The sequence below is a fragment of the Pan troglodytes genome, chromosome 19 (genome assembly GCF_028858775.2).
Source record: "Pan troglodytes isolate AG18354 chromosome 19, NHGRI_mPanTro3-v2.0_pri, whole genome shotgun sequence".
Taxonomy (NCBI): domain Eukaryota; kingdom Metazoa; phylum Chordata; class Mammalia; order Primates; family Hominidae; genus Pan; species Pan troglodytes.
In genome coordinates this window covers 87,855,678-87,880,719 of record NC_072417.2, presented here as the reverse complement: position 1 = coordinate 87,880,719, position 25,042 = coordinate 87,855,678, and the positions used below count along the sequence as shown (strand labels likewise).

General features: G+C 54.9%; 2 protein-coding genes across 17 annotated transcripts in view; both read left to right on the top strand.

The window, feature by feature from the left end:
* Positions 1–9,538, top strand: part of FADS6 (fatty acid desaturase 6) — a 30,050-nt gene extending 20,512 nt beyond the window's left edge. Inside the window, exons 6-9 of the mRNA XM_063800076.1 lie at positions 4,110–4,290; positions 5,580–5,767; positions 7,252–7,431; positions 8,365–9,538. Of these exons, the coding sequence (XP_063656146.1) occupies positions 4,110–4,290; positions 5,580–5,767; positions 7,252–7,431; positions 8,365–8,514 (699 nt within the window). The 3' untranslated portion in view covers positions 8,515–9,538. The remainder of the gene's footprint in view (positions 1–4,109; positions 4,291–5,579; positions 5,768–7,251; positions 7,432–8,364) is intronic.
* A 4,101-nt stretch (positions 9,539–13,639) lies between these two features.
* Positions 13,640–24,399, top strand: FDXR (ferredoxin reductase). Of its 16 annotated transcripts, XM_016932897.4 has the most exons (13): positions 13,841–13,990; positions 14,540–14,658; positions 14,749–14,820; positions 19,966–20,058; positions 20,274–20,396; positions 20,598–20,711; positions 21,022–21,123; positions 21,969–22,076; positions 22,336–22,420; positions 22,553–22,752; positions 22,833–23,004; positions 23,650–23,820; positions 23,949–24,399. In XM_016932897.4, exons 1-13 carry the CDS (start codon positions 13,912–13,914, stop codon positions 24,077–24,079), a joined length of 1,569 nt encoding a protein of 522 aa, XP_016788386.1. In that variant the 5' UTR covers positions 13,841–13,911; the 3' UTR covers positions 24,080–24,399. The 16 variants fall into 16 exon arrangements, with proteins under 16 accessions (XP_016788384.1, XP_016788385.1, XP_016788381.3 ...); XM_016932895.4 differs by lacking the exon at positions 14,540–14,658 and having other exon boundaries at positions 13,640–13,990; positions 14,723–14,820; positions 19,963–20,058; XM_016932896.4 differs by lacking the exon at positions 14,540–14,658 and having other exon boundaries at positions 13,812–13,990; positions 14,723–14,820.
* Positions 24,400–25,042: the final 643 nt, after the last annotated feature.

The window sequence follows — 25,042 nt, the reverse complement described above, 5'->3', positions numbered from 1 at the left end:
AGGCTGTGGGAAGCAGTACAGTGCATGAGGGACCCTCAGGAATCAGGAGTCACCAGAATCCAATGGGGACCCTGGAGAGGGGAAAGGGGGCGTATGGCAGGCAGAGGACCTGGAACTTGGTCTTGTGGCCAAAGGTGGTAATCTAAGTTGGTAATTTTCAAAACTAACTTATTTTTCGAATAGGTAATGTGTTTACATGATTCAGAATTCAAAAAGCATCGGGAGAGGTCTTTGTCCTACCCCTTTCTGCAGATGTCCCATTTCCTCCTGGGAGATGATGGCTGGAGGTTATCAGTCTCTTCTTCTATGTTCTTCTCTAATATTTTCCTCTTTTAGTTTTTTTTTTTTTTTTTTTTTTTTAGACAGGGTTTCACTGTATTGCCCAGGCTGGAGTGCAGTGGCACAATCTCGGCTCACTGCAGCCTCCACCTCGTGGGTTCCAGTGATTCTCTTACCTCAGCCTCCCAAGTAACTGGGAGTACAGGCGTGCACCACCACGCTCTGCTAATTTTTGTATTTTTAGTAGGGGTTTCCCCATGTTGGCCAGGCTGGTCTTGAACTCTTTTTTTTTTTTTTTTTTTTTGAGACGGAGTCTCGCTCTGTTGCCCAGGCTGGAGTGCAGTGGTGGGATCTCCGCTCACTGCAAGCTCCACCTCCCAGGTTCAGGACATTCTCCTGCCTCAGCCTCCCAAGTAGCTGAGACTACAGGCGCCCTCCACCATGCCCAGCTAATTGTTTGTATTTTTAGTAGAAACGGGGTTTCACCGTGTTAGCCAGGATGATCTCGATCTCCTGATCTCGTGATCTGCCCGCCTCGGCCTCCCAAAGTGCTGAGATTATAGGCGTGAGCCACTGCGCCTGGCTGGTCTTGAACTCTTGACCTCAAGTGATCTGCCCGCCTTGGCCACCTAAAGTGCTGGGATTACAGGCATAAGCTACCACACCTGGCCCCTCTTTTAGTTTTTAAACAAACAGTACACTACAGGATTAAGACCATAATTATGAAATTATGACGCAGTTTTGGGTTTTAACTGTGTCACTCTACTGGATTTGAGGCAGACAAGGCAGGAGATGGGATGAAGGTGTTGGCATGGGCAGGCTGAGAGATGGTAAGGACAGACGGGCAGGGATGGGGTTCAAGGAGGAGGGTGTAGGTGGTGGTTGTCTGGGTGGTATCTGTGGTGAGAAGGAAGAGGTACAGGAGTGGCGGGCAGCAGGAATGACCAGGATGAGAAAGAGGGATTGAGGGTCGTCACAGGGGCAGCGTTGGTCTGGCAGGAGGGCTTCTGGGCTGGATCTGCGTAGCTTCCGTTCCTCTCTCCAGACTCTTGCTGGCTCCCACAGCATGAGCAGCCCCTTCACATCTGGCTTCAGAATGCTGGGGGCCTCTGGGGCTCCATGGACTCAGTAGTAGGTTTTCTAGGTAAAATACAAAAAGTCCAGTGATATGATTTTGATGTTTGTCCCACCTAAATCTCAGGATGAAATGTAATATTTATTTATTTATTTTTTTGGTGGTTTTCTTAAAAAAATGCCTTTGAATTGCAGATCAGGTGAGTTGGTTTTGGAAGTACTGGTAGTTCTGTTGGTGTGAGAGAGACTTGTCTACAGGCAGATAAACCCAAGTTTGCCAACAAAGGCAGTAACCCCAGTGGCCAGCTGCTGCTGCTACTGCACAGTGAGGAGGAGGTGGGGCCTGGTGGGAGGTGACTGGATCATGGAGGGGTTTCTCATGAATGGTTTGGCAGCATCCCCTTGGTGTTGTCTTGGTGAGAGTGACGGCGAGTTCTCAAAAGATCTGGTCATTTAGGCTGGGCGCAGTGGCTCACGCTGTATTCCCAGCATTTTGGGAGGCCGAGGCGGGTGGATAACTTGAGTTCAGGAGTTCGAGACCAGTCTGGCCAACGTGGCGAAACTCCGTCTCTACTAAAAATATAAAAAGTTAGCTGGGTGTGGTGGCGTGTGACTATAATCCCAGCTACTCAGGAGGCTGAGGCAGGAGAATCGCTTGAACCCGGGAGGTGGAGGTTGCAGTGAGCTGAGATCGCACCATTGCACTCCAGCCTGGGCAACAGAGCAAGCCTCGGAAAAAAAAAAGAAAAGAAAAGGATCTGGTCATTGAAAAGTGTGTGGCACCCCTATCCCCGTGTCGCTGCTCCTGCTTTCATCATGTCACTGCTTGCTCCCTCTTCCCCTTCCCTGTGGACTTCTGCCACGATTGTCACGACTGTGATCTGCCATGATTGCAAGCATCCTGAGGCCTCCCTACCAAGCTTCCTGTGCAGCCTGCAGAACGCTGAGCCCGTGAAACCTCTATTCTTTACAAACTACCCAGCCTCAGGTATTTCTTTAGCAATGCAAGAATGGCCTAACACACATTGATAAATTTGAATTTCAGACAACCAATATTTTTGTATAAGTATATCCCAAATATTCCACGTATTTTTTGTTTATCTGAAATTCAGAATTAAGAGGGCATCCTGTATTTTCATTTGCCACACCCGTCAGTCTTGCTCAGGGAGCGTACAAGTCTCCAGGTGCAAGTCCTCAGGGAACTCTTCGGGCTGGCTCTGGGGCAGGATCTGTGTGAATGCAGCCATGTTTTAGACACCTTTGGGATGAGAGAGGGACCCTGGTGAGGGCCACAGCAAGAATAGTCCTCGAGAGCACCTTATCCTGATGGGAGTGGGTCCCGTACAGTCGGCAACGAGCCCATCAAATGGCGCTGATGGCATTCTCTTCCTTTTCCCAGGGACAAGGCCCTGGGAACCCCACAGGCCTAGCATGGTGCTGGGCACCACTGGGGGTCCGACAATGCTTATGTGAACAAACAACTGCGTGAAAGAACAAATGGGGCTGGGCGCAGTGGCTCACACCTGTGTTCCTAGCACTTTGGGAGGCCGAGGTGGGTGGATCACATGAAGCCAGGAGTTCGAGACTAGCCTGGCCAACATGGTGAAACCCTGTCTCTACTAAAAATACAAAAATTAGCCAGGCATGGTGGTGGGCATCTGTAATCCCAGCTACTCGGGAGGCTGGGGCAGGAGAACCCAGGAGGCGGAGGTTGCAATGAACCAAGAACCCATGAGGCAGAGGTTCACCACTGCACTCAAGCCTGGGCAACAGAGCGAGACTCCATCTCAAAACAGAATAAAAATAAAATAAATAATCCTTTTCAGCAGGACCATCCATTTTCCAACTAACTCAGCAGCATGTGGTCATCCGCCACCGCCCTCAGGAAGTGTGCGAGTGAAGGGCGCTGAGCCTGGTGCAGTGAGCCCTCTGCGGGGGTGTTCCGCTGTCCTTTCCTGGCTTGCAGTGACTGGTATTGGGAAACTTTTCACGTCGTTCCAGAAACAGGCAGCATCTTCAATAAAATTAGCCACATTTTCTGTCCTAGATAAAATATCGGAAGAGGCTTACATCTGCATACCATTTGCATGTATCTGCTTAAGAAACACCTTAGCGTGGCTTTTGCATTCCAGACTGACTACTCTCCTAGGAGTCAGAGCGCACGTGCTGCTGCTCAGAGCGGCTTCCGAGAATCCCATTGGGGATCCACACTGCAGAAGAGTCACCTCTAGGGAGAAGCTCTTGGCCCCCACCAGGGCACCGCCCCCACCTTGTGGACTGGTCAGGGGATGGTGTCCCTGCTCTCTCAGACCACTCCTGCAGCCCCTCCTGGCTGCTGCTCCGGGCTGAGAGTGCTCAGTGTTATTAACGAGCAGATGCTTCTAAGAGAAACACACATAAAATCATTGCATTGGATGCCGGGGTCATCACCTGCAGTGCCTCCAATCACGACAGCCTCTGAGACTCATTGCCTGGGCAGTCACTGGCAGATTGGCACTCCAGGGGTCCAGCCTCCCACCCCCAAATGCTTTGCAGCTTCGTCAAACGGACACGATTGTATTGACTGGCTGCCACTCCGTGGTCATAGATACCTGAGAGTTGATGGTCAAAGCGGATTAGCTGGGGCTGTAAGGCAGGACGGCCCTGGACATGCAGGGTTTGAGGAGGTGGGGGTGTTCTCCGGGCTCTCAAAGGTCCTGCATTGCTCAATTGTGCCTGACACGGACCCTAGTGTCATTTCTGGTTCCCTCCTCTAGGTGTGCACAGCCTTCACTGCAGAGCATGCCACGCATGGGCACATCAAGATGCACCATGCCTACACCAACGTGGTGGGCCTGGGGGACTCCAGCACGTGGAGGCTGCCTTGCCTCAACCGCTATGTCTACATGTTCCTTGCTCCTTTCCTCCTCCCCATCGCCACTCCACTGGTGGCTGTTGGTGAGTGCCATGAGAGCCCGGTCCGCAGTGCCCTGCATGGACCTAGTTCCCCTGTTCTCCTCCCCTGCCTGGCTTCATGGAGGCTGCTTATAGAGGAAGGCCCGATAGATACGTGCTGAGACAGCATGGCAGGGTAGAAAGAGCCTCAGACCTGGAGCTGAGTCTGGCTCTGCCGCTTACTAGCTGGGGACTGGGCAGATAACTTAACTTGTCTGAGCCTCGGGTCCTGTACCTCCTCCTCAAGTATGGTGTGAAAGAAAATGAGGTCCTAAGTATAAAAATGTTTTGCAGGGTCTGCGTGTGGTGGCTGACGCCTGTAATCCTAGTACTTTGGGAGGCCGAGGCAGGTGGATTGCCTGAGCTTAGGAGTTTGAGACCACCCTGGGCAATATGGTGAAACCCCATCTCCACTAAAATACAAAAAATTAGCTGGGCGTGGTGGTGGGCGCCTGCAGTCCCAGTTATCTGGCAGGCTGAGGCAGGAGAATCACTTGAACCCAGGAGGCGGAGGTTGCAGTGAGCTGAGATCTCACCATCGCACTCCAGCTTGGGCTACAGAGGAGCCTCTGTCTCAAAAAAAAAAAAAAAATGCTTTGCAGATGCCTTGCACAAATAATACTTCGTGTTATCAGCTTTGATAACAGGAGAGCTATGTCATATGGTGGAGGGAGGCAGGGGTGATGGGGCAGCTAGACCTGGGTTCAAATCCCAGGTCAGATTGGGATTTGAAATCTTGACCTTGGTCAGATTGCTTAATGTTTCTGTTTCTTTGTTTCTTTTTCTTTTCTTTTCTTTCTTTTTTTTTTTTTTTTCAGAGTCTTGCTCTGTTGCCCAGGCTGGAGAGTGCAGTGGCACAATCTCAGCTTACTGCAGGTGGCACACATCTGTAGTCCCAACTACTCAGGGGGCTGAAGTGGGAGGATCACCCGAGCTTGGGAGGCCAGGCTCCTTCTGAGTAGCTGGGACCACAGGTGTGCGCCACGACGCCCAGCAAATTTTGTGTATTTTTGATAGAGATGGGGTTTCACCATGTTTCCCAGGCTGGTCTCGAACTCCTAGGCTCAAGCGATCTGCTTGCCGTAGCCTCCCAAAGTGCTGGGTTTATAGGCTTGAGCCATCGAGCCTGGCCTCTATTTCTTCATCCACACAATGGGGTGCCCTGCTTTTCAGGGCTGTTGTGGGTATGAATTGAACACGCCTGGCCCCTGCCACTGCCTTAGCACGCTTGAGCCAGCAGGGAGCCGCTCCTGATGGATCTGAGCCTTGCCTGTCCCCTCCCTCTATGGCAGAGCGGCTGAGGAAGGTGGAGCTCGGGACAGCCCTGCGGACGCTGGCCCTGATTTCTCTGGGCCTTTATTCTCACTACTGGCTGCTCCTGAACGTGTCAGGCTTCAAGAACCCCAGCTCAGCCCTGGGCTGCATGTTCCTCACCAGATCCCTGTTGGCCCACCCCTACCTCCACGTCAACATCTTCCAGGTGAGGCCACCCCAACCTGGGGCGCTGGGCAGCTAAGGGGAGCATTCTCCAGGGGCCCTGATCACAGGCTGGACTCTAGGTTGAGGAGAGAGGGGCCACCTGAAGGATGAGGCATCCTCCCTCTCGCTCTCATCACACTGTGCCCTCGCCTCGTCCTGGAGAGACCCTGCCTGCCCTCTCAGCAGTCAAGATCCTACTCATCATTCATGGTCAAGTTTCACAGGTAGTGTCAAGTGCTTCCTCTGCCAGGCACTATGCTAGGTCTAGGAAATCAGGGGTGAACAGGAGCTTCGGATTGGTGCAGGACAGGACACAATTATGGGATTAAGTAATTAACAGCAGTTGTGGTAAGTGGTCCCCTCCCGACCACCCCCTGCTCCGAGGATCATTCGAGTTTTGGTTTCAGGGAAGAAGCAGGCTTCTCAGCTGGGTGCGGTGGTTCACTCCTGTAATCCCAACACTTTGGGAGACTGAGGTGGGTGGATCACCTGAGGTCAGGAGCCTGGCCAACATGGTAAAACCCTGTCTCTATTAAAAACACAAAAATTAGCTGGGCATAGTGGCGAGCACCAGTAATCCCAGCTACCTGGGAGGCTGAAGCGGGAGAATCGCTTGAACCCGGGAGGCAGAGGTTGCAGTGAGCCGAGATTGCGCCACTGAACTCCAGCCTGGGGGACACAGTGAGACTCCAGCTAAAAAGAAAGAAATAATAATAATAATAATGAAGTGAGCTTCTCCTCAACATAGTCAGCATGCCTCCCTCCATGCGCGGATGCCAAGCAGTAGGAGATAAAGGCCCCTAGTGCCTGCCCCGAGAAAGATGGAGGAACTGGAGACGGAATTCCTCACGGGAGGCCAGGGCTCAGCATTCAGCTCCAGCGTCATTTCCACAGGGACGTCTCCCTGCTCCCTGCCCAGGGAAGGCCTCAGAGTAGAGCTTCCTGTACTTCCTTGTCCAGCACTTACCACAACTGCTGTTAACTACTTAATTACTTAATCCCATAATTGAGTCCTGTCCTGAACCCACCGAAGCTCCTGGTCACCTCTGAGTTCCTGACCTCTGAGTTCCTGAGCACCTGGCAGAGGAAGCACTTGACACTGCCTATTAAACTTGACCTTGAATGATGAGTAGGATCTTGACTGGTGAACAGAGCAGGAAGGGTCTCTCCAGAATGAGGCAAGGGCACAGTGTGATGAGACTGAGTGGTAGGCAGTTGAGAGCATTAGGGAACCATGGGACCTGAGAGGTGTGCAGGCTAAGCCCCTCACTGTTCAGATGGGGAGGGAGGCCCAGAGATGGATGAGACTCAGTGCAGAAAACAGACAAGGTCGTCATCGGAGCTGGGCCAGGAGCCCCTCTACCAGGTCCCCCCACATGGGAGGTGGGTGACACAAGAACCCTCTGGGTAGCATGAGGTCCCAGGGCACCTGGAGTGGGGTGGGGAGGTCCAGGCTGCCCGGCGTGACCCACGTGTCTGTTACAGCACATCGGACTGCCCATGTTCTCCCGGGACAACAAGCCCCGTCGGATTCACATGATGAGCCTGGGGGTGCTTAACCTGGCCCGGCTGCCCGTGCTGGACTGGGCGTTCGGCCACTCGATCATCAGCTGCCATGTGGAACACCATCTATTCCCCAGGCTGTCTGATAACATGTGCCTGAAGGTAGTCGAGGGCTGGGCTGGGGGCGCTGGAATAAAGGGACTGTTAGAGGATGGAAAGGAAGATTCTTCCGCCTGGGGGGGGTTGCTCACACTATAATCCTGGCACTTGCGGAGGCTGAGGTGGGCAGATTGCTTGAGCCCAGGAGTTTGAGAGCAGCCTGGGCAACATGGTGAAACCCCATCTCTACAAAAAATTCAAAAATTAGCGGGGTGTGGTGGCACATGCTTGTGGTCCCAGCTGCTTGGAAGCTGAGGTGAGGACCACCTGAGTCTGCAGAGGTTGGGGCTGCAATGAACCATAATCGTGCCACTGCACTCCAGCCTGGGTGACAGAGTAAGACCCTGTCTCAAAAAAAAAAAAAAAAAAAAAAAAAGTGGTGAGGGGAGGGAGGAACCTTCAGGGTTCACCTGAACTCCAAGTCCCCCAACTGGCCTGGTCAGAGGTCACCCAGGAAGGGCAGCCCAGTGTATCCACAGCAGCATGGGTTTTAGATCAGAGATACCCAGGTTTCTTACTAGCAGGGCGACTGGACAAGTGAACTGAATGCCTCTAGGCCTCAGCTTTCTCTTCTGTAAAATGGGAGTAGAAGGGCTTCTGTTGACAGGCTTTGAGGATGAAATGGAGAAATATATCTGAAATGTTTGGCACATGGTAGGTGCTTGGTAAAAGGGAGCTCTGATTTTTATCCCCCTGTGCCAAGGAGGGCTGTCATGCAGTCAGGATCCCTGGATGTCGGAGAGAAGCCACTCCTTTCTTCTGCAGGGTTAGGGACAAGAATTCTCTGACTTAAGCCCTTCTGCTCCTCCGGAGAATCTTGGAACAAGGCCGATAGGAACTGGGGATGGGAAGATGACGTCCCTCCCTCCCCTGACGGGATGATGGGCCTGCCCACAGCCCCTGCTCATAGGCCCTCTCCTGCCCATCTTCCACCAGGTGAAGCCCGTGGTGTCCCAGTTCCTCCGTGAGAAGCAGCTACCGTACAACGAGGACTCATACCTGGCTCGCTTCCAGCTGTTTCTCCGTCGCTATGAGGAATTCATGGTGCAGGCCCCACCCATCACTGAGCTTGTGGGGCTGCAATGAGGCTGGGCCGGTGCAGCCACCCTGCCCCTCCCTGGCCTGGCCCTGGCCCTCCTGCTGCTGCTGGTCCAGGGGGTGTGGCTCAGTGGCTGGTGGTGGACCTGGAGAGTGGAGGCACCGGCCAGGCAGGGGGGCAGGGGAGCTCAGGCCTGGGGTCTGGGGGCCACCTGCCTTGCGTGCTTTTCTGGGTTTTGAGGGGTGTCTGGGGGAAGCGGTAATGGTGGCTGTGCATTCTGGTCAGTCTGGACCTCAGCAACTTCATCTCAGGACTAAAGAGCTGGGTCCTTCCCCCTGCTCCATCCGAGCCTTGGTAGGGTTAAAGGGAGGTGACAGGGTGAAGAGGGATCCTGTGCAGGGGCCACCTGGGAGATAGCAGGGGGCACAGAGAGAGCAGGGTCAGCTCCCTCGGCTGGGACCTCCCTGGCATTGGGAGAGCCCCACACGGCCTTGGCTATTGCTTCCTTCAGGCTCTGCCCACCAAGGTGCCCTCTCCCCGGGGACCTCAGGGTGAGCTTGCTTTTGGCAGGCCTTCCTCGATCCTCAGCCAAAGGAACCTGTGCAAGACACTGGCTCAGCAGTTCCCCAGGCCGCAGTATCAGCAAGATAAAAGTGAGTGTGTTTTGTCGGGAGGGAACTCCAGGGGAAGTGAGGGGAGAAGGTTCCCCAGGGACAGAGTTGGGGAAAGAGTATAAATAGCCAGCCAGGGGCGGTGGCTCATGCCTGTAATCCCAGCACTTTGGGAGGCCAAGGCGGGTGGATCGCGAGGTCAGGAGCTCGAGACCACCCTGGCCAACATGGTGAAACCCTGTCTCTACTAAAAATACAAAAAATTAGCTGGATGTGGTGGCATACACTTGTAGTCCCAGCTACTTGGGAGGCTGAGGCAGAAGAATCACTTGAACCCGGGAGGTGGAGGTTGCAGTGAGCCAAGATTGCACCATTGCATTCCAGCCTGGGTGACAGAGCGAGACTCCATCTCAAAAAAAAAAAAATTAAAAATAAGACTCCCGTTCAAAAAAAAAAAAAAAAGAATAAATAGCTTTGAATGTGACCTTGGCTAGTTCAAACAGTTTGTTCTGTGATGTTTAGAAGTGAACCTGGGGATCATCTACTGGGAGAGAGAAGAATTTGTAGGAGGGGGCTGGGGCTGGAGGGGGTACTGGGAACAGGGTCCGGAGGACGGATGACCTCAGAGAGGAATGGGAGGAGGGTGGGGTGCAGATAGAAGAGCCTGAAGTCAGGGCTGGGCAGGGCTGTGGAAGGATGGTCTGCAGCCTGGGAGTGAGGTGGGAATATAAGGGAACTACCAATGCCAGGCAGAGGAAGAGGCCAAGGTGCTGGGGGACACCACTGAGATTCAGCCCACAGTGGGTAGTAGTGAGAGAGGGCTGGGAGCTGCCCCAGCTGGGGGCTGGACTGGGAGGGTGCTAGGAAGTGCCCAGGTGGAGGCTGAGGGAGAGACAGAGAAGGAGGCCAGACCCATTAGTTGAAAACAGGGTCTCTCACCTTGGCACTATTGACTTTTTTTTTTTTTTATGGAGATGGAGTCTCGCTCTGTCGCCCAGGCTGGAGTGCAGTGGCATGATCTCAGCTCACTGCAACTTCTGCCTCCCAGGTTCAAGCGATTCTCCTGCTTCAGCCTCCCGAGTAGCTGGGACTACAGGCGCCTGCCACCATGCCTGGCTAATTTTTTGTATTTTAGTAGAGACGGAGTTTCACCATGTTGCCCAAGCTGGTCTCGAACTCCTGAGCCCAGGCAATCCACCCACCTTGGCCTCCCAAAGTGCTAGGATTACAGGTGTGAGCCACCATGCGCAGTCACTACTGACATTTTATCTGGCCAATTCTGTGTTGTTGGGGGCTGTCCTGTGCATTGTTGGATGTTTAGCAGCGTCACTGGCTTCTACCTACTAGATGCTGGGAGCTCAAGTTGTGACAATCAAAAATGTCTCCAGACATTGCCGAGTTGACCCAGTTGAGAACATGCAAGTCATTCTCTGAGCGTGTAATTGCCTTGTTTTTCAGTGAAGGCCTTGGATAGGGTGAAAGGCCTCCTGACCCTGCTGATAGGGAGACAAACTGCCGGCAAATGGGAGCCTGGGGGATGGGCAGAGGGGTCTGGCTACAGGCACAGGCATTCCCTGAGCCTTGTTCCGTTGGAGAGCCCCTCTGTGGTGTGGCCTTAGGCAGCTGCACAGAGGCCACTGGTTCTTTTATGTGCACTCCCCATTCATCTCCACCACACCTTCCTTTACCAAAGACCGCAGTTCCTTTAGACACCCTTTTCCATAGCTACAGACTCTCACTAGTTCTGAAACAGCTCCCTCCAGGCTTGCGGTGGTAGTGGTTTCCAGCTGTTGCTAGCCTGGGGTGCTTCTCCATTCCCTTCACCCTGCTCACACCTCTGTATACAGACTCCTTCATTAAACTGTCCTCAATCACGCCTTTTGAGTGTGCCATCTGTTTCTTGCTAGAAGGCTGACTGATAGAGTGGAGTTTTGGATCCAGGCAGCCCTCTTGGCACGAGGCAGGCTTGGCGGCTCCCCAGCCCACTGCTTTGCTATATGTTATTGCTGCTCCTTGGAAATGCATTAGCAGCTTAGAAATGGCCTTGAGGTCTAGGGGTGTAATTAATCAAACTGCTAATTCTCCATTTGAGAAATGCAGTGGCAGAAAAGGCCCCAGTTGCACAGTCCTGGCTTATGATTAAAACCATCCAAATACATAACCAATGACTCATTGTTATTGATCTGGACCTGACTGGGGTATGGGCAGCAGCTGAAGGCACTGGTGCCAGATCTAGCTGTACCATGGGTATCACGGGAACAAGTCACTCGATTGCTTTGAGGCTCCATTTTCTGTTTCACTTAGGATGTGGGCTGGGAATTTCTGAGGCCTGAGAGGTGAGGGAGGTGACAGGAGTGAATGAAGTATATCCAGATCTCTGCAGAGACTTAAGGTCTAATCTACAGAGACATATGGGAGGTCATAATACATATGGATAATGATAATAATAGCTAATGTTTATCTAGCATTTATGGAAGTTGTCTTGACCTCATCATCTGATTTTAATGTCTACAACAAATTGCCACTATTCATATTTCCCCCAAATGTTACAGACAGTGAAAAAAAGTCCTGGAGAGATTAAATTTCTCAATGTCATATAGCTAGTAAGTGGAGGAAGAGGGATTCAGACCCAATGTTGTCTGACTCTAGAATCCATCCTCCACCACCAGATATACTGCCTCTAGATGGGGAGCCCTACAGAACTTTTTCGATTGTACGAACTTCCATTATGTGCTAGCCAGTGTGTGAAGCCCTGGGGATATAAGAGCTGAGACTGGGTCCCCATCCTCATGGAGCTTATAGTGTAGTGCAGGGGTGGTCAAACTCTGTAAAGGACCAGATAGTAAATATCTGGGGCTTTGCGAACCATATGATCTCTGTTACAACTACTCAATTGTGCCATCAAAGCACAAATATAGCCATAGACAATATGTAAAGAAGTAAGCATGGATGTCTTCCAATAAAGTTTTATTCAAACTGAAGTCTGAATTTCATGTAATTTTTACGTGTCACAAAATGTTGTTTTTTACCATTAAAAATGTAAAAACAAGCTGGGTGCGGTGGCTCACTCCTGTAATCCTGGCACTTTGGAAGGCCGAGGTGGGAGGATGGCTTTGAGTTCAGGAGTTCGAGACCAGCCTGGGTGACATGGCAAAACCCCATCTCCACAAAAAATGCAAAAATGAACCGGGCGTGGTGGCAGGCACCTGTGGTCCCAGCTACTCCGGAGGCTGAGGCCTGAGGCTCGCTTGAGCCAAGCCAGGAAGCAGAGGTTGCAGTGAGCCGAGATGGCACCACTGCACTCCAGCCTGGGTGACAGAGCAGGACCCTGTCTCAAAAAACGAAATCAAAACCAAAAACAAAAACCCCAAAACCTCCAAAAAAACAAAAACAGTAAAAGCCATTCTTGTTGGTCATCCAAAACATGCTGGTGGACAGTATTTGGCCTGCAAGCTATAGTTTGCCTACTCCTGGTCTAGTGGGACAGGCATAAAACACAGTGACCTATTAGAAAGCAGAACAGCATTTTCTTACCAGTGGGAGGGAGGGGAAGTGACCAGTAAGGGCACAGAGGACTCCTGGGATACTGGCCATGTTTTATTTCTTGATCTGGGTGGTGGTTATATGGTTACACCTTGTGATATATTGTCAAGTTGTACACTTATGATTTGTGCACTTTTCTGTATGTTATTATTGAATTTAAAATCTCATTAAAAACGACAACCAGTGTAGTAAGTCATGATGGGATAAGGTCAGATGCTGTGGAATGAGAGGCCTTTAACTCCTTGGAACTTGGGAGGGGACGGGTCAGAGAAAAGGCTTCTCCAAGGAAGTAATATTTGACAAGAGGGCCCATGGGGAAAAGGAAGAGGGGTTAGGCTTATTGGGTCAGCTGTGACTACGGATCCTGTCCTTATTTTAAAAAACATTTTGATCATAGACTTTTTGCATTACTTTTGACCTTTTAAAACGTTGCAGTATTATATTTATCTTGATTACTGAGTGTTTTGGAGCCCCCTTAAATTCTGAACCCGAGGGGAGTACCTCAACTCTGGTCCTGGCTCGGCTGCACGGGGGTCGGACGCTCTGTCCTTAGTACCATACGTAAGCCACTGTCCCGCCCCGCTTTTCTTCACCTATGTAATGGGAAAGGAGGTGAGGTGGGACGAGCTTTCCAGGGTTTAATATTCTCCCTGGCCCGGCAAAGACGGGGATTTGAGAGGTTACATCGCCACAACACCCGGGGTCGAAGAAGGAGGCTGCTGGGCTCCGGGCAGGAGCTTCCTTGCCCCAGACTTCCGCACTCTGGTTATTTCCCAACGGCGGGAAGGCTCACTTGGAGCCGGACTCGTGATTGGCTGGGACGAAGTCACGCGGGAGGATTCGCTATCAAATGGCAAGGGCGTCTGCGTCATCAGCGAGCGACGAGAGCCTCCCGAGAGGGGCGCGGCTAAGTAAAATAAGCTCCTTTCTAAGTGGCTGTTTCCTTGGGGAGGGACTGAAACAGCGATGGGGATTCGCTCTCTTCCAACTCTAGGCTTCCGGGATTTGGAGGGAAGGTGAGGCTTGGGGAGAAATGTATTAAATCGCGTATACCCCGGATGCTCCGAGGGGCGGGGCTTCGACGGTGGGGCGTAGTTAAGGGCGGGTCTCTCTTTTGGGGGCGGGATTCTCTCGGGAGTCGGGGTGGAGCCGCAAGGCTCCGCTTTCCCGGAGCGCGGGGGGCGGGGTTTGGGGCGGGGCCTCGCTTGTGGGCGGGCCCGGGCAGGAGCGGGCTTGCCCTGCGGAGCAGTAGCCAGGAACAGATCCACTTGCAGGTTGCTGTTCCCAGCCATGGCTTCGCGCTGCTGGCGCTGGTGGGGCTGGTCGGCGAGGCCTCGGACCCGGCTGCCTCCCGCCGGGAGCACCCCAAGTAGGAGCAGGGCGCCTTTGGGGCTGGATGGGAGCGCGGGGTGGCCTGCGAGCGCTGAGTAGGGGTCGGAGCAGAGCTGGGGCAGGGCTGGAGAAGGGTGAGACTGAAGGGGTGTCTTCCTGCTGGCGAGATCCCGGTGGTGTACGGGGGTGGGCGGAGATCTGTGCGTGAGATGTGAGGCTTCTAGGGTTAGAGACGGAGGTCAACAAAGGTGAAAAGGAGAGACTTTGAGATCCACAGGTGTGAGACGGGGTGAATGGAGGATGATACGGAGGTCTATGGGGCGAGAGGGAAGTCTGAGTCGAAACAGGGATCTGTAGGAATAAGACGGGTCTATATGGGCAATATAGCGTTTTGTGGAGAGAGAGAGGGGTTAGAGGAGGACACCGTGGGGAGACCCACGGGGGCGAGATTGGGATGATATGGAGGCCGTTGGAAGGATGTGGGATTCTAGCCGATTGGATAGGGAATGAAGTGTTGTTGGGCAGGCCATTGGCAGTGGTGTAGTAGGTTCATGGGTGAGATGTGAGGCTCTGGATGAACCCACAGCCTTTGGGGGTTCAGATGAAGTAAGAGACCCTGCAAATGCCAAAGCCTTGAGGAACAAGAGAAGGAGGATGCAGGTGAGGGTGAAGCTTGGGAAGTTCCAGCTTCTGTTGGATATTCAGGTTGGTTTGGGACTGGGGAGAGAAGTTAATTTTGACCTTTTCCTTCTCCTCTGCCTGGCCCCAGGCTTCCGCCACCATTTCTCCACACAGGAGAAGACCCCCCAGATCTGTGTGGTGGGCAGTGGCCCAGCTGGCTTCTACACTGCCCAACACCTGCTAAAGGTAAGCCACTTACTCATAGTCCATCATTCACCTGCTGCTCCAGTCCTAAGGGCAAGCCTCACCCGCTTTGGGTTTTAAGAGCACTCCTGGATGCCTTATGGGGAAGGGGCTCCCAGCCATCTGGCCTGGACACTTCCCACTTGCTTCCTCACCTACACCTGAGGCTCCCCTCCCCTCCCGTCCTCAGTGTGACAGGGGTGTAAAACGCACATTGGTGGTGAGTGGTCAGTGGCAGGTGGTCAGCTTTGCCTCCCTGGCCAAGCACTCCAGGGGGCTTATGTAGACCTGCAAAATGACTTTGTCCTCCTTCATCTTCCCTCCTCTCTCGTCTGTCTTCACTCTGTCCCAAACATCCTACATCTCGAGGCTACCCACCTCCTCCGCTTTCTGTAACTTTACCTGCCTTGCCATGCCCTCCTCACCCGTAGCTCCAGTCCTCCGTGCCATTCTGTTCTTTCAGCCTGCCCTCTGCCCCTCCCCCTTCCCCTGTGAAGGCCAGGATCTCAAGGCTTTCAGTGTCCGCCTCGGCAGGAAGGGCCCCAAGCCAAGGCTACAGGTTATACTTGAGACTCCACATCAGAATTTGGGACAGAGTAGAGAGGGGGTACCCAGGTTAACTGAGACATGAGACAGTTGCCTAGCTTTGGAGAGGCTTGGAGTGTCCGTGGAGAGACAAGAGAAAGGATGAATATCTTAATTATACACACACACACAGATGCTTGAAATGTAGGGTGACCAACTGGCCTGGACTGCCCAGGACAAGGGGCTTCAGCGCTAAGCTGGAAGTTCTTGGGAAACTGGGATGAGTTGATCACTCTGCTGAAAAGTGACCCGTGCATGCTTCCCAGGCAACACAGGTGAAAGAGCTAATTACAATAATGTGGGCAGCGTGAGCCGAGGCAGGTGGGGTCAATCAGAAACTGTTTCCTGGGCCGGAAGCCCAGGTGGCTCTTGTCTGTAATCCCAGCACTTTGGGAGGCCAAGGCAGGTGGATCACTTGAAGTCAGGAGTTTGAGACCAGCCTGGCCAACGTGGTGAAATCCCATCTCTACTAAAAATAGAAAAATTAGCCACGTGTGGTGGCACAGGTCTGTAGTCCCAGGTACTTGGGAGGCTGAGTCGGGAGGATCGCTTGAACCCAGGAGGTGGAGGTAGCACTGAGCCAAGATCAAATCACTGTACTCCAGCCTGGGCGACAGGCTCAAAAAAAAAAAAAAAAAAAAAAAAAAAAAAAGAGAGACAGTGCATTTGAGCTGCCTTGAAGCAGACCAAGGGCTTTGGTGAGGGCCTCCCACATGTGGGGAGTCATCCTGGAATGCAAGGCCTTGGGCACGCTGCCATGTGGGAGGGAGGACAGCCTGGGCTCTGGGATGGAGATCAGGGAGCACATGGGGGCTGGAGAGGCCCTGAAGGGCTTTGTATAAGGGACAGTTTTTTTTTTAGCTGAGCCTGACATTTTGGAAGGGAGGAGAGTAAGCCTTCCAGGCAGTGTTCTTTTTTTTTTTTGAGATGGAGTCTGGCTCTGTCGCCCAGGCTGGAGTGCAGTGGCACAGTCTCAGCTCACTTCAACCTCCATCTCCCAAGTTCAAGCGATTCTCCTGCCTCAGCCTCCTGAGTAACTGGGATTACAGGCACACTCCACCACATGCAGCTAATTTTTGTATTTTTGGTTGAGACAGGGTTTCACCATGTTGATCAGGCTGGTTTTGAATTCCTGACCTCAAGTGATCTGCCCACCTCGGCCTCCCAAAGTCCTGGGATTACAGGCGTGAGCCCCCGCGCCCGGCCAGGCAGTGTTCTTAGCACGACTGTATTCAGCTGGCAGACACGTGCACATGCTTTCCTTGTGGAATGGGATGGGGAGGGGCTCAGGCCAGGTACAATCCTTGTTCTGATCCTTGGGCTGATCTTTGCCCACAGGGAGCTCCAAGCTACTGGCTGTGCTCCTAAGACAGGACCACATGCAGCACGTTTGGGACAGTGGCCCTTAGCTTGAGTCAGGCACTGAGCACAGCAGCTCGTAGCATCCTCATGACAACCTGCAAAGCAGGTGTCGTGCCTCTTGCTTCACAGGTAAGGATGCTAGGGCTGAGTGAGGTTGTCCAAGCTTCCACCGTGGAGCAGGGATGGCACTGGGATCTGAGCGAAGGCAGCTCCATGTGAGGCCATCCATGTTAATCCATTCAGTAATCATTTACTGGACGTAACATGTTCTGGGCGCAGGCTTTACTGGGAACATGGGGGTGAACAGGACAGATGTGGTCCCTGTGCTCGAGGACCTGACATTCGAATGTGGAGGGGACAGGTGGATAATTTACAAGGTATTTTAGGGCTCTGACGGCTATAAGCACAGAGACTGGGGTGCGGGGAGGGGGTCCATGCCCAGTCTGGAGGGAGAGATGTCCCAATTGCAGTCTGAAGGACAGTAGATGTCAGGTTGGGGGACAATAGCAGGAGTGTCCCAGGCACAGAGAACTGCGTGAACAAAGAGGAAGAGAATGGCTCTCTGGGGAAAGGGCAAGTTCTGGAAGGTGCCTGTGTGCAGTAAGTCGTGAGGAGGTGAGAGCCGAGGCTGAGAGGTAGGTAGGACCCAGATCCTGGGGGGCTTGGAAGCCATTGACCAGGCTCTGGAGGCAGGTTTCGCTGGGAGGTGTCCACAGCTGCCTCCTCTTCCCCCATCAGAGTCTCCCGGGGCATCTTATCAAAATGCACATTCCTGGGCCTAACTTGGACCTAATCAAACTCTGTGGCTGGGCCCAAGAGTCAGCAATGTTAAACACCCCGAAGGATTCTTGTGCCCACAGCTGTAGATGGTTGGCTTCACTGTAGAGTTTTCGGGCTGCTGTTTTCCTTCAGGATGCCCCCTCTGCCTGCAGCGTAGGTCCAGGCAGGGCTGGTGGCCAGAGAGCAGTGGGGAGCTGCTGGGGTTGTAGTGAGGAAGAGGACTGGGAGGATGGGGGATTAATGGGATCAGGTGGGGGGTCAGGGAGGAGCCCCAGGTTCCAGCTTGGGCTCTGAGTGGATGGGGTCGAGGGAACAGGAGCAGAAGGGGGGAGCGGTTTGGGGCAAGGGGACTTGGCTTGAAACTGGATGGATTTGAGATGTCTGGGGTGGGACATCCAAGGGTCTCAGGTTTGGAGCTTGGGGAGATGTCTGGGCAGGAGAGAGAGAGTAGAAAGTCATCAGCAAGTTTAGGGGAATTTGGGGTTGCAGGAGGGAGCGGGTTAAATCCCCAGGGAGGAGGGAGGGGGGCCAATCGGAAGAACCTCAGAGAATGTCCTTGTTAGCGGGGAGCAGCTAGAGGGACAGGAGGGAGGGAAGGAGGGAGGGAAGGAAGGAAGGAGGAAACCTGGAAGATGAGGTCAGCCACGAGAGATAAGGGGTAAGAACATCCGGCAGACTTAGCGTTCCGGAGGTGGCCTTGGAGAGGACATCGTGACCCAGAGTGAAGGATCTGTTGCAGGAAAGAATGGAAGATAAGGACAGAGAGGTCGGTTGGGTGAGGTGTTGACCTCTAGGCCGAGCAGTTTGAACTTTATGCTGTGGCACTGGGCCCTAGCGAAGATTTTTGAGCAAGGCAGTGACATACAACAACAGAATAGTAATGATAGCTCCCTCCTTGATTGAACACTCAGAGTAGGTTGCACCCCGGGCTGCCTGATTACTCATTTAACCTTGAGCAGGACACCACAGGGCTCTTCTTTTGGACAGAGAAGAAACTTTCCCCAGTGCACAGAGCCAGCTAGTGCTGGAGCTGGGACTGGCATCCAAGGCTACCTGTTTGACTCCAAGCCCAGAGCGCTTTGTGGGTACGACATTGTGGGGCTTGAGGGAGGTGGTTTGGGTAGCCCCCTGTGGCTGGCCTGGGATGGAGAGAGGCAGGAGGTGGAGGAGGGTGGACTTGGGTACAGGCAGGGGAGTGGAGGGGAAGCGGGGATTTGGGCAAAGGCGAAGAGGTGGGTGGGAGCCTTTGTTGGGGGTAGGGAGACTGATGGGCAGGGGCTTCTTTGCCTTGAGTCCCAGTGAAGCTGGAGGTGTCATAGCGGGGACCTAAGATAGGATGGGGGGCTGGGCGTGTCAGCTGTGGGACCCCTGACTGCTTTACTGCTAACTGGCCTGTGGCCCAGAGTCTCACCATCCTGACCTGGTGCTTTCCAGCAGCCATGAGAGGGAGCTGTCATCCATCCTAGTGTGCAGAGGGGGAGACTGAGACCTGGGGAGGCCCTGGGTCTTGCTGGGATCATGTGGCTGGTTGGTGGCAGAGCCATACCAGACTTGCCTGCTGGACCCCCGACCCTGTGCCTTTCACACGGCCTCTCAAGGTGCCCTGGGAAGGCGGTCATGCAGAACCACTGCCTGAGACTGTCTTTCTAAGACTGGGAGCAGTCCCATTTCCACCTCTCTTTCCCGTGAATTCCCAGCCGTGCCCCCTCCCTGTCCTGCTGTTCCCCTTTCCCCAGAGCATGGTCCTGGGCACTAGAGCTAAGGCACCTGTGAATTCAGAGGGTGGCCCTCAGGTCCTCAGACTGGCTGAGACCTGAGGGTCCCAAGTGTCGAAGGGTTGGAGGCCAGGGCTGTGGGTTGCGCTTGACCTGAGAAGATAAAGAAGCCGCCCTGATATAATTCCAGTCGGGGGAAGCCACGGCCTCGTCAGCTGGCCACATTTCTCCCCATCTCCGAGGGCCGGCCGTCTTCTTTTTTTTTTTTTTTTTTTTGAGACAGAGTCTTGCTCTGTCACCCAGGCTGGAGTGCAATGGCACGATCTTGGCTCACTGCAACCTCTGCCTCCTGGGTTCAAGTGGTTCTCCTGCCTCAGCCTCCCAAGTAGCTGGGATTACAGGTGCCTACCACCACGCTCAGCTAATTTTTGTATTTTTAGTAGAGACAGGGTTTCACCATGTTGGTCAGGCTGGTCTCGAACTCCTGACCTCAGGTTATCCACCTGCCTCAGCCTCCCAAAGTGCTGGGCTGACAGGCGCGAGCCATCCAAGGAGTGAGTGCTCTTTTTCCTTGCAGAGGATGGAAGCCTTGTGTTCTCAGCCCAGGGTCCTGAACTCTCCTGCTCTGTCTGGGGAAGGGGAGGACCTGGGGGCATCCCAGCCTCTCTCTCTCGGCCCCACCAGCTGCCACCCTGTTCCCCAGCAGCACCCCCAGGCCCACGTGGACATCTACGAGAAACAGCCTGTGCCCTTTGGCCTGGTGCGCTTTGGCGTGGCGCCTGATCACCCTGAGGTGAAGGTGGGTGTCTCTGGGCCTGGAGGCTGGGGTTTGGAGACTTTGGTCAAGATGAGGAGGGCAGGGAGGCTCCCTGGCTGGATGACAGGACTTCATGCCGTCTGTGCCGATGCCACCCAGCTTCCCTCCTGGGGACACAGAGTGGTGACGGTGGTGCAGACGTGGTCCCTGGAGCTGCCTTACCCTCTAACCCCTCCCATTCCCGGGGGACCTGGCAGAATGTCATCAACACATTTACCCAGACGGCCCACTCTGGCCGCTGTGCCTTCTGGGGCAACGTGGAGGTGGGCAGGGACGTGACGGTGCCGGAGCTGCGGGAGGCCTACCACGCCGTGGTGCTGGTGAGTGCAGCCAGGCCCTGGCTCGGGGAGGCAGGGGCTGCAGAAGGGGGCCGGTGGCTCGGGGTGGAAGGCAGCAGGGGTGAGGCCAGGATGCAAGCTGCTGAGAAGCTGGAAGGAGGCCGCTGGGAGCCTGGGGGGCTGCCCGGCCTATCAGTGCTGGTGCTGAAGGCTGTGGGTCTCGGGCCTGCCGTCTTTCATCAGAGCTACGGGGCAGAGGACCATCGGGCCCTGGAAATTCCTGGTGAGGAGCTGCCAGGTGTGTGCTCCGCCCGGGCCTTCGTGGGCTGGTACAACGGGCTTCCTGAGAACCAGGAGGTGAGTATGGGGAGCACGCCCGCTGCCTCTTCCTCCCCGCCCCTCAGCCCTTGGATGCCAGACCTGGGGGAAGAGGGAGCTGCCATCCAGTGGCGAGATGTGACATTGTGCTGACTGAGGCGGGAGGCCAGCTGTGGAGGGCCTCGGGGGAGAGCTGGGTCCAGGTAGGGGAGGAGGGACCAGAGTTGTGGACTTTCCTGGTGTGGGGAAGCCCCAGGGCACAGTGGGGACCAGGCATGAGGCACCTGCAGACTGAGATGATCTGAGTGGAGCGAGGCCGGGGGACCCTATCAAGACCTTTCCCCTCCAGCTGGAGCCAGACCTGAGCTGTGACACAGCCGTGATTCTGGGGCAGGGGAACGTGGCTCTGGACGTGGCCCGCATCCTACTGACCCCACCTGAGCACCTGGAGGTGAGTGGTAGGTCGGGGCTGGCAGGGGTGGAGGTGGGGTCACCCTGAGGAGAGAGTGCCCTTGTCTGCAGGGTTCAGGCCTTACCTCTCCAAGCTGGGCTCAGTGCCTCTGCTTCCCCGTGGTGCCCAGGCAGAGGCCCTCCCTCTCCAAGCTGGGCTCAGTGCCTCTGTTTCCCCGTGGTGCCCAGGCAGAGGCCCTCTGAAGGGCAGTGCCATGAGCTTCCTCTTCTACCATTTTCCCTTCACTTTCTGCACTCCAGCTAAGTGGTGTTTTTCTCTTACTCTTCAGTAAGCCACATCCCCTGCTTGGATCATCCCCACTCACCTCCCACCAGTTAACAGTTAAAGTTCATCTTTGAGATCTTGGCTCGGTTGTCCCTTCCTCCAGGACTTCCCTGAATTGGTCCACTGCCCCATCGTGCCTCCTCCCATAGACCCGCCTACTTCTGTTTCACCGCATATCATCGCCACAGCAATTTTACACACATTGATGAGTATTTGATGAGTATTTCTCTCCCCAGCAGATCACAAGCTCTGAGAGGGCCTGCTCCTTGTCTCTTTTCCTCACCATTGACCACCCCGCCCCTCCAAGCTCTTTGCATGGGGGTGAGCACATGGTAGAGGCCCACTACATACTTGTTGAATGAAAGTGTGGGCCTGGTGTGCTATTAGTTGGAGTCATTTGCAGAGTTGGCAGCAATGCTCCATCTGGCCACCAGGGGGGAGCAGTGGCGCAATTTTGGGCCGCCAGCCTTCTCCAGGCCCACGGTGGGGACATGACCAAATGGAGAGTCCCCTTTCCTGGGTCAGTGTCTGATGACTCCAAGGCCCTCCTTTTGTGCCAGAGAACGGACATCACAAAGGCAGCCCTGGGTGTACTGAGGCAGAGTCGAGTGAAGACAGTGTGGCTAGTGGGCCGGCGTGGACCCCTGCAAGTGGCCTTCACCATTAAGGTGCTGGGGCCAGAGTGGGAGGAGCCAGGGTTCCAGGTGGAGGGGGCCTCTCCTTAAGGGGTTGGGGTGGGGCAGAGCCCCTGGGAGTAGCTGCTGCCTGGGATGGAAGAAGGGGAGCAGTCAGGGCCCCGGGGGCCCTGTGCCTTTGGGGAGGAGGCAGGTGGTGGTCTCTCCTGCCTGGGCTGGACCCTGGGGTGGGCTCAGGTGGACTGTGTTCTGGGCCTGACCTCCTCCCCCATTCCCTGCTCCCACCTTCAAGGAGCTTCGGGAGATGATTCAGTTACCGGGAGCCCGGCCCATTTTGGATCCTGTGGATTTCTTGGGTCTCCAGGACAAGATCAAGGGTGAGGGGCCCTGGCCTGGCCCCCCAACTACTAGGGAGGGGGTGGCCTAGGTTAGAGAGGGATTGGGGAAGGGCATGCAGGGAGAGGGCCGGGGCCCAGGGACAGCCTGGAGACATTCTACGTTGCTGACAGAGGTCCCCCGCCCGAGGAAGCGGCTGACGGAACTGCTGCTTCGAACAGCCACAGAGAAGCCAGGGCCGGAGGAAGCTGCCCGCCAGGCATCGGCCTCCCGTGCCTGGGGCCTCCGCTTTTTCCGAAGCCCCCAGCAGGTGCTGCCCTCACCAGATGGGCGGCGGGCAGCAGGTGTCCGCCTAGCAGTCACTAGACTGGAGGTGAGTCTCATGTTTCCCAAAGACACCCCCTTCCCAGGCCTCTGCCACCCGCCTGGTGTTGCCCACACTCTCCCCAACAGGGTGTCGATGAGGCCACCCGTGCAGTGCCCACGGGAGACATGGAAGACCTCCCTTGTGGGCTGGTGCTCAGCAGCATTGGGTATAAGAGCCGCCCTGTCGACCCAAGCGTGCCCTTTGACTCCAAGCTTGGGGTCATCCCCAATGTGGAGGGCCGGGTTATGGATGTGCCAGGTGAGAGGGTGTGAGGAGGCTGGGTGCTGAATTGTGGTGAGAGGCCGAGAAGCTGGTATCTCCTGGGGCCATGCGTTCATTCATCTAGCAACATGCACCGAGAAGCTTCTGCAGGGCAGGCCCTCTCTAGGACCCAGTGCCACCCTCCTCTTGGCCCTGAGAGAAGTTCCAGTCTGGCTAGGACATATGGGACATATGTCGGGTCATTAATTCATTCAACGTTTACTGAGGTCTTTTCTGGGTTAGGCCCTGTGCTTAGTGCTGGGATTAGAGATTAATAAGGCAGCCTGTGTCCTCAGGGAGCTTCCAGTTTTACTAAGTGCCCACATACCTATCTAGTGATTAATTCACTTGGTAAACATTTACCAAGGGCCTACTGAAACTGCAGGGGAGCAAGCCTCAGCTCCTAAGCTTAGGGATCCCCTCGTCTACAGGGAAACTGAGGTGTAAGGGGGTCGGCCTGGTAAAAACAGGGAGAGAAGAATCCAGGGCAGTGGACCAGCAGCCACAGCAGGCTCAGCCGACAGTCTGCCAAGAGGCGTGGGGTGTCTGTGTGCGTGCACGTGGGTGTAGATTGTGGGCACAGGATGGCCAGGGTGGTATCCAGCCACCTCCCTCCCTTCCCCTTTTGTTACCCCCTCTCAGGCCTCTACTGCAGCGGCTGGGTGAAGAGAGGACCTACAGGTGTCATAGCCACAACCATGACTGACAGCTTCCTCACCGGCCAGATGCTGCTGCAGGACCTGAAGGCTGGGTTGCTCCCCTCTGGCCCCAGGCCTGGCTACGCAGCCATCCAGGCCCTGCTCAGCAGCCGAGGTCTGGGCCCCGATGCTGAGGTCCTGGGAAGTGGGGTGGGTGGTCCTTTTCTGGGCCTCACTCTTTGGGAGGGGGCTGTTCTGGGAGGGGTGAAGGAGGAGGTGTTGACAATCTCCCCTCTGCTTCAGGGGTCCGGCCAGTCTCTTTCTCAGACTGGGAGAAGCTGGATGCTGAGGAGGTGGTCCGGGGCCAGGGCACGGGGAAGCCCAGGGAGAAGCTGGTGGATCCTCAGGAGATGCTGCGCCTCCTGGGCCACTGAGCCCAGCCCCAGCCCCGGCCCCCAGCAGGGAAGGGATGAATGTTGGGAGGGGAAGGACTGGGTCCGTCTGAGTGGGACTTTGCACCTCTGCTGATCCCGGCCGGCCCTGGCTTGGAGGCTTGGCTGCTCTTCCAGCGTCTCTCCTCCCTCCTGGGGAAGGTCGCCCTTGCGCGCAAGGTTTTAGCTTTCAGCAACTGAGGTAACCTTAGGGACAGGTGGAGGTGTGGGCCGATCTAACCCCTTACCCATCTCTCTACTGCTGGACTGTGGAGGGTCACCAGGTTGGGAACATGCTGGAAATAAAACAGCTGCAACCAAGAGCCATGGTTGATTGATGGGGGACTTTTTTTGGAAAGGTTGGGGTCGGGGGTCACCTTCTGGCCGTAGCTCCCCTACCATCACCAGGTGGCGCTGCAGAGACGGCTCCCTGCTCAGGGGCCTCATTGGGGGCTTGATGGGGCTCGGCAGCCAGGCCTGGCATAGCCACCCTTCCTTTCTCCGCTCGGCCCTGCTGTGGCTGCGGGTTGCCTGACTTCTGTCCACGCTAGGGCTGCCCGGGACCGGGACCGGGACCACCCCTCCCTGGGGAGCCCTCAGTACAATCAAAACAGAAAAGAAATGGGAGCGGGGGACTGAGAAGCAGCTTGTCCCCTGTACCTCTGGGTGCCCCAGGCGAGTCTAGCCTGGGGCCCATTCTTTGGCTCTCAAAGCCTTCCTGCTTCCGTTTCCAGTCAGACACACTGGCCTTTAAAAATAGTGCCTCAGTCTCCCTAGGGCTTTGCAGTGTCCAGAGAGTGGTCACTCCCTTTTATGGCAGCCCTCAAGATGCTGCCTCGCTGTATAAACTGAGGGGTACTCGAAATTGGCCCAAGGTCACACACTTGTGAGCTGCGGGCTCAAACCCAGGCTCCGGGCAGGCTGGTGTTTCCTCCGAGGCGCACTTGCCCCGAGTGTCAGGTCTGG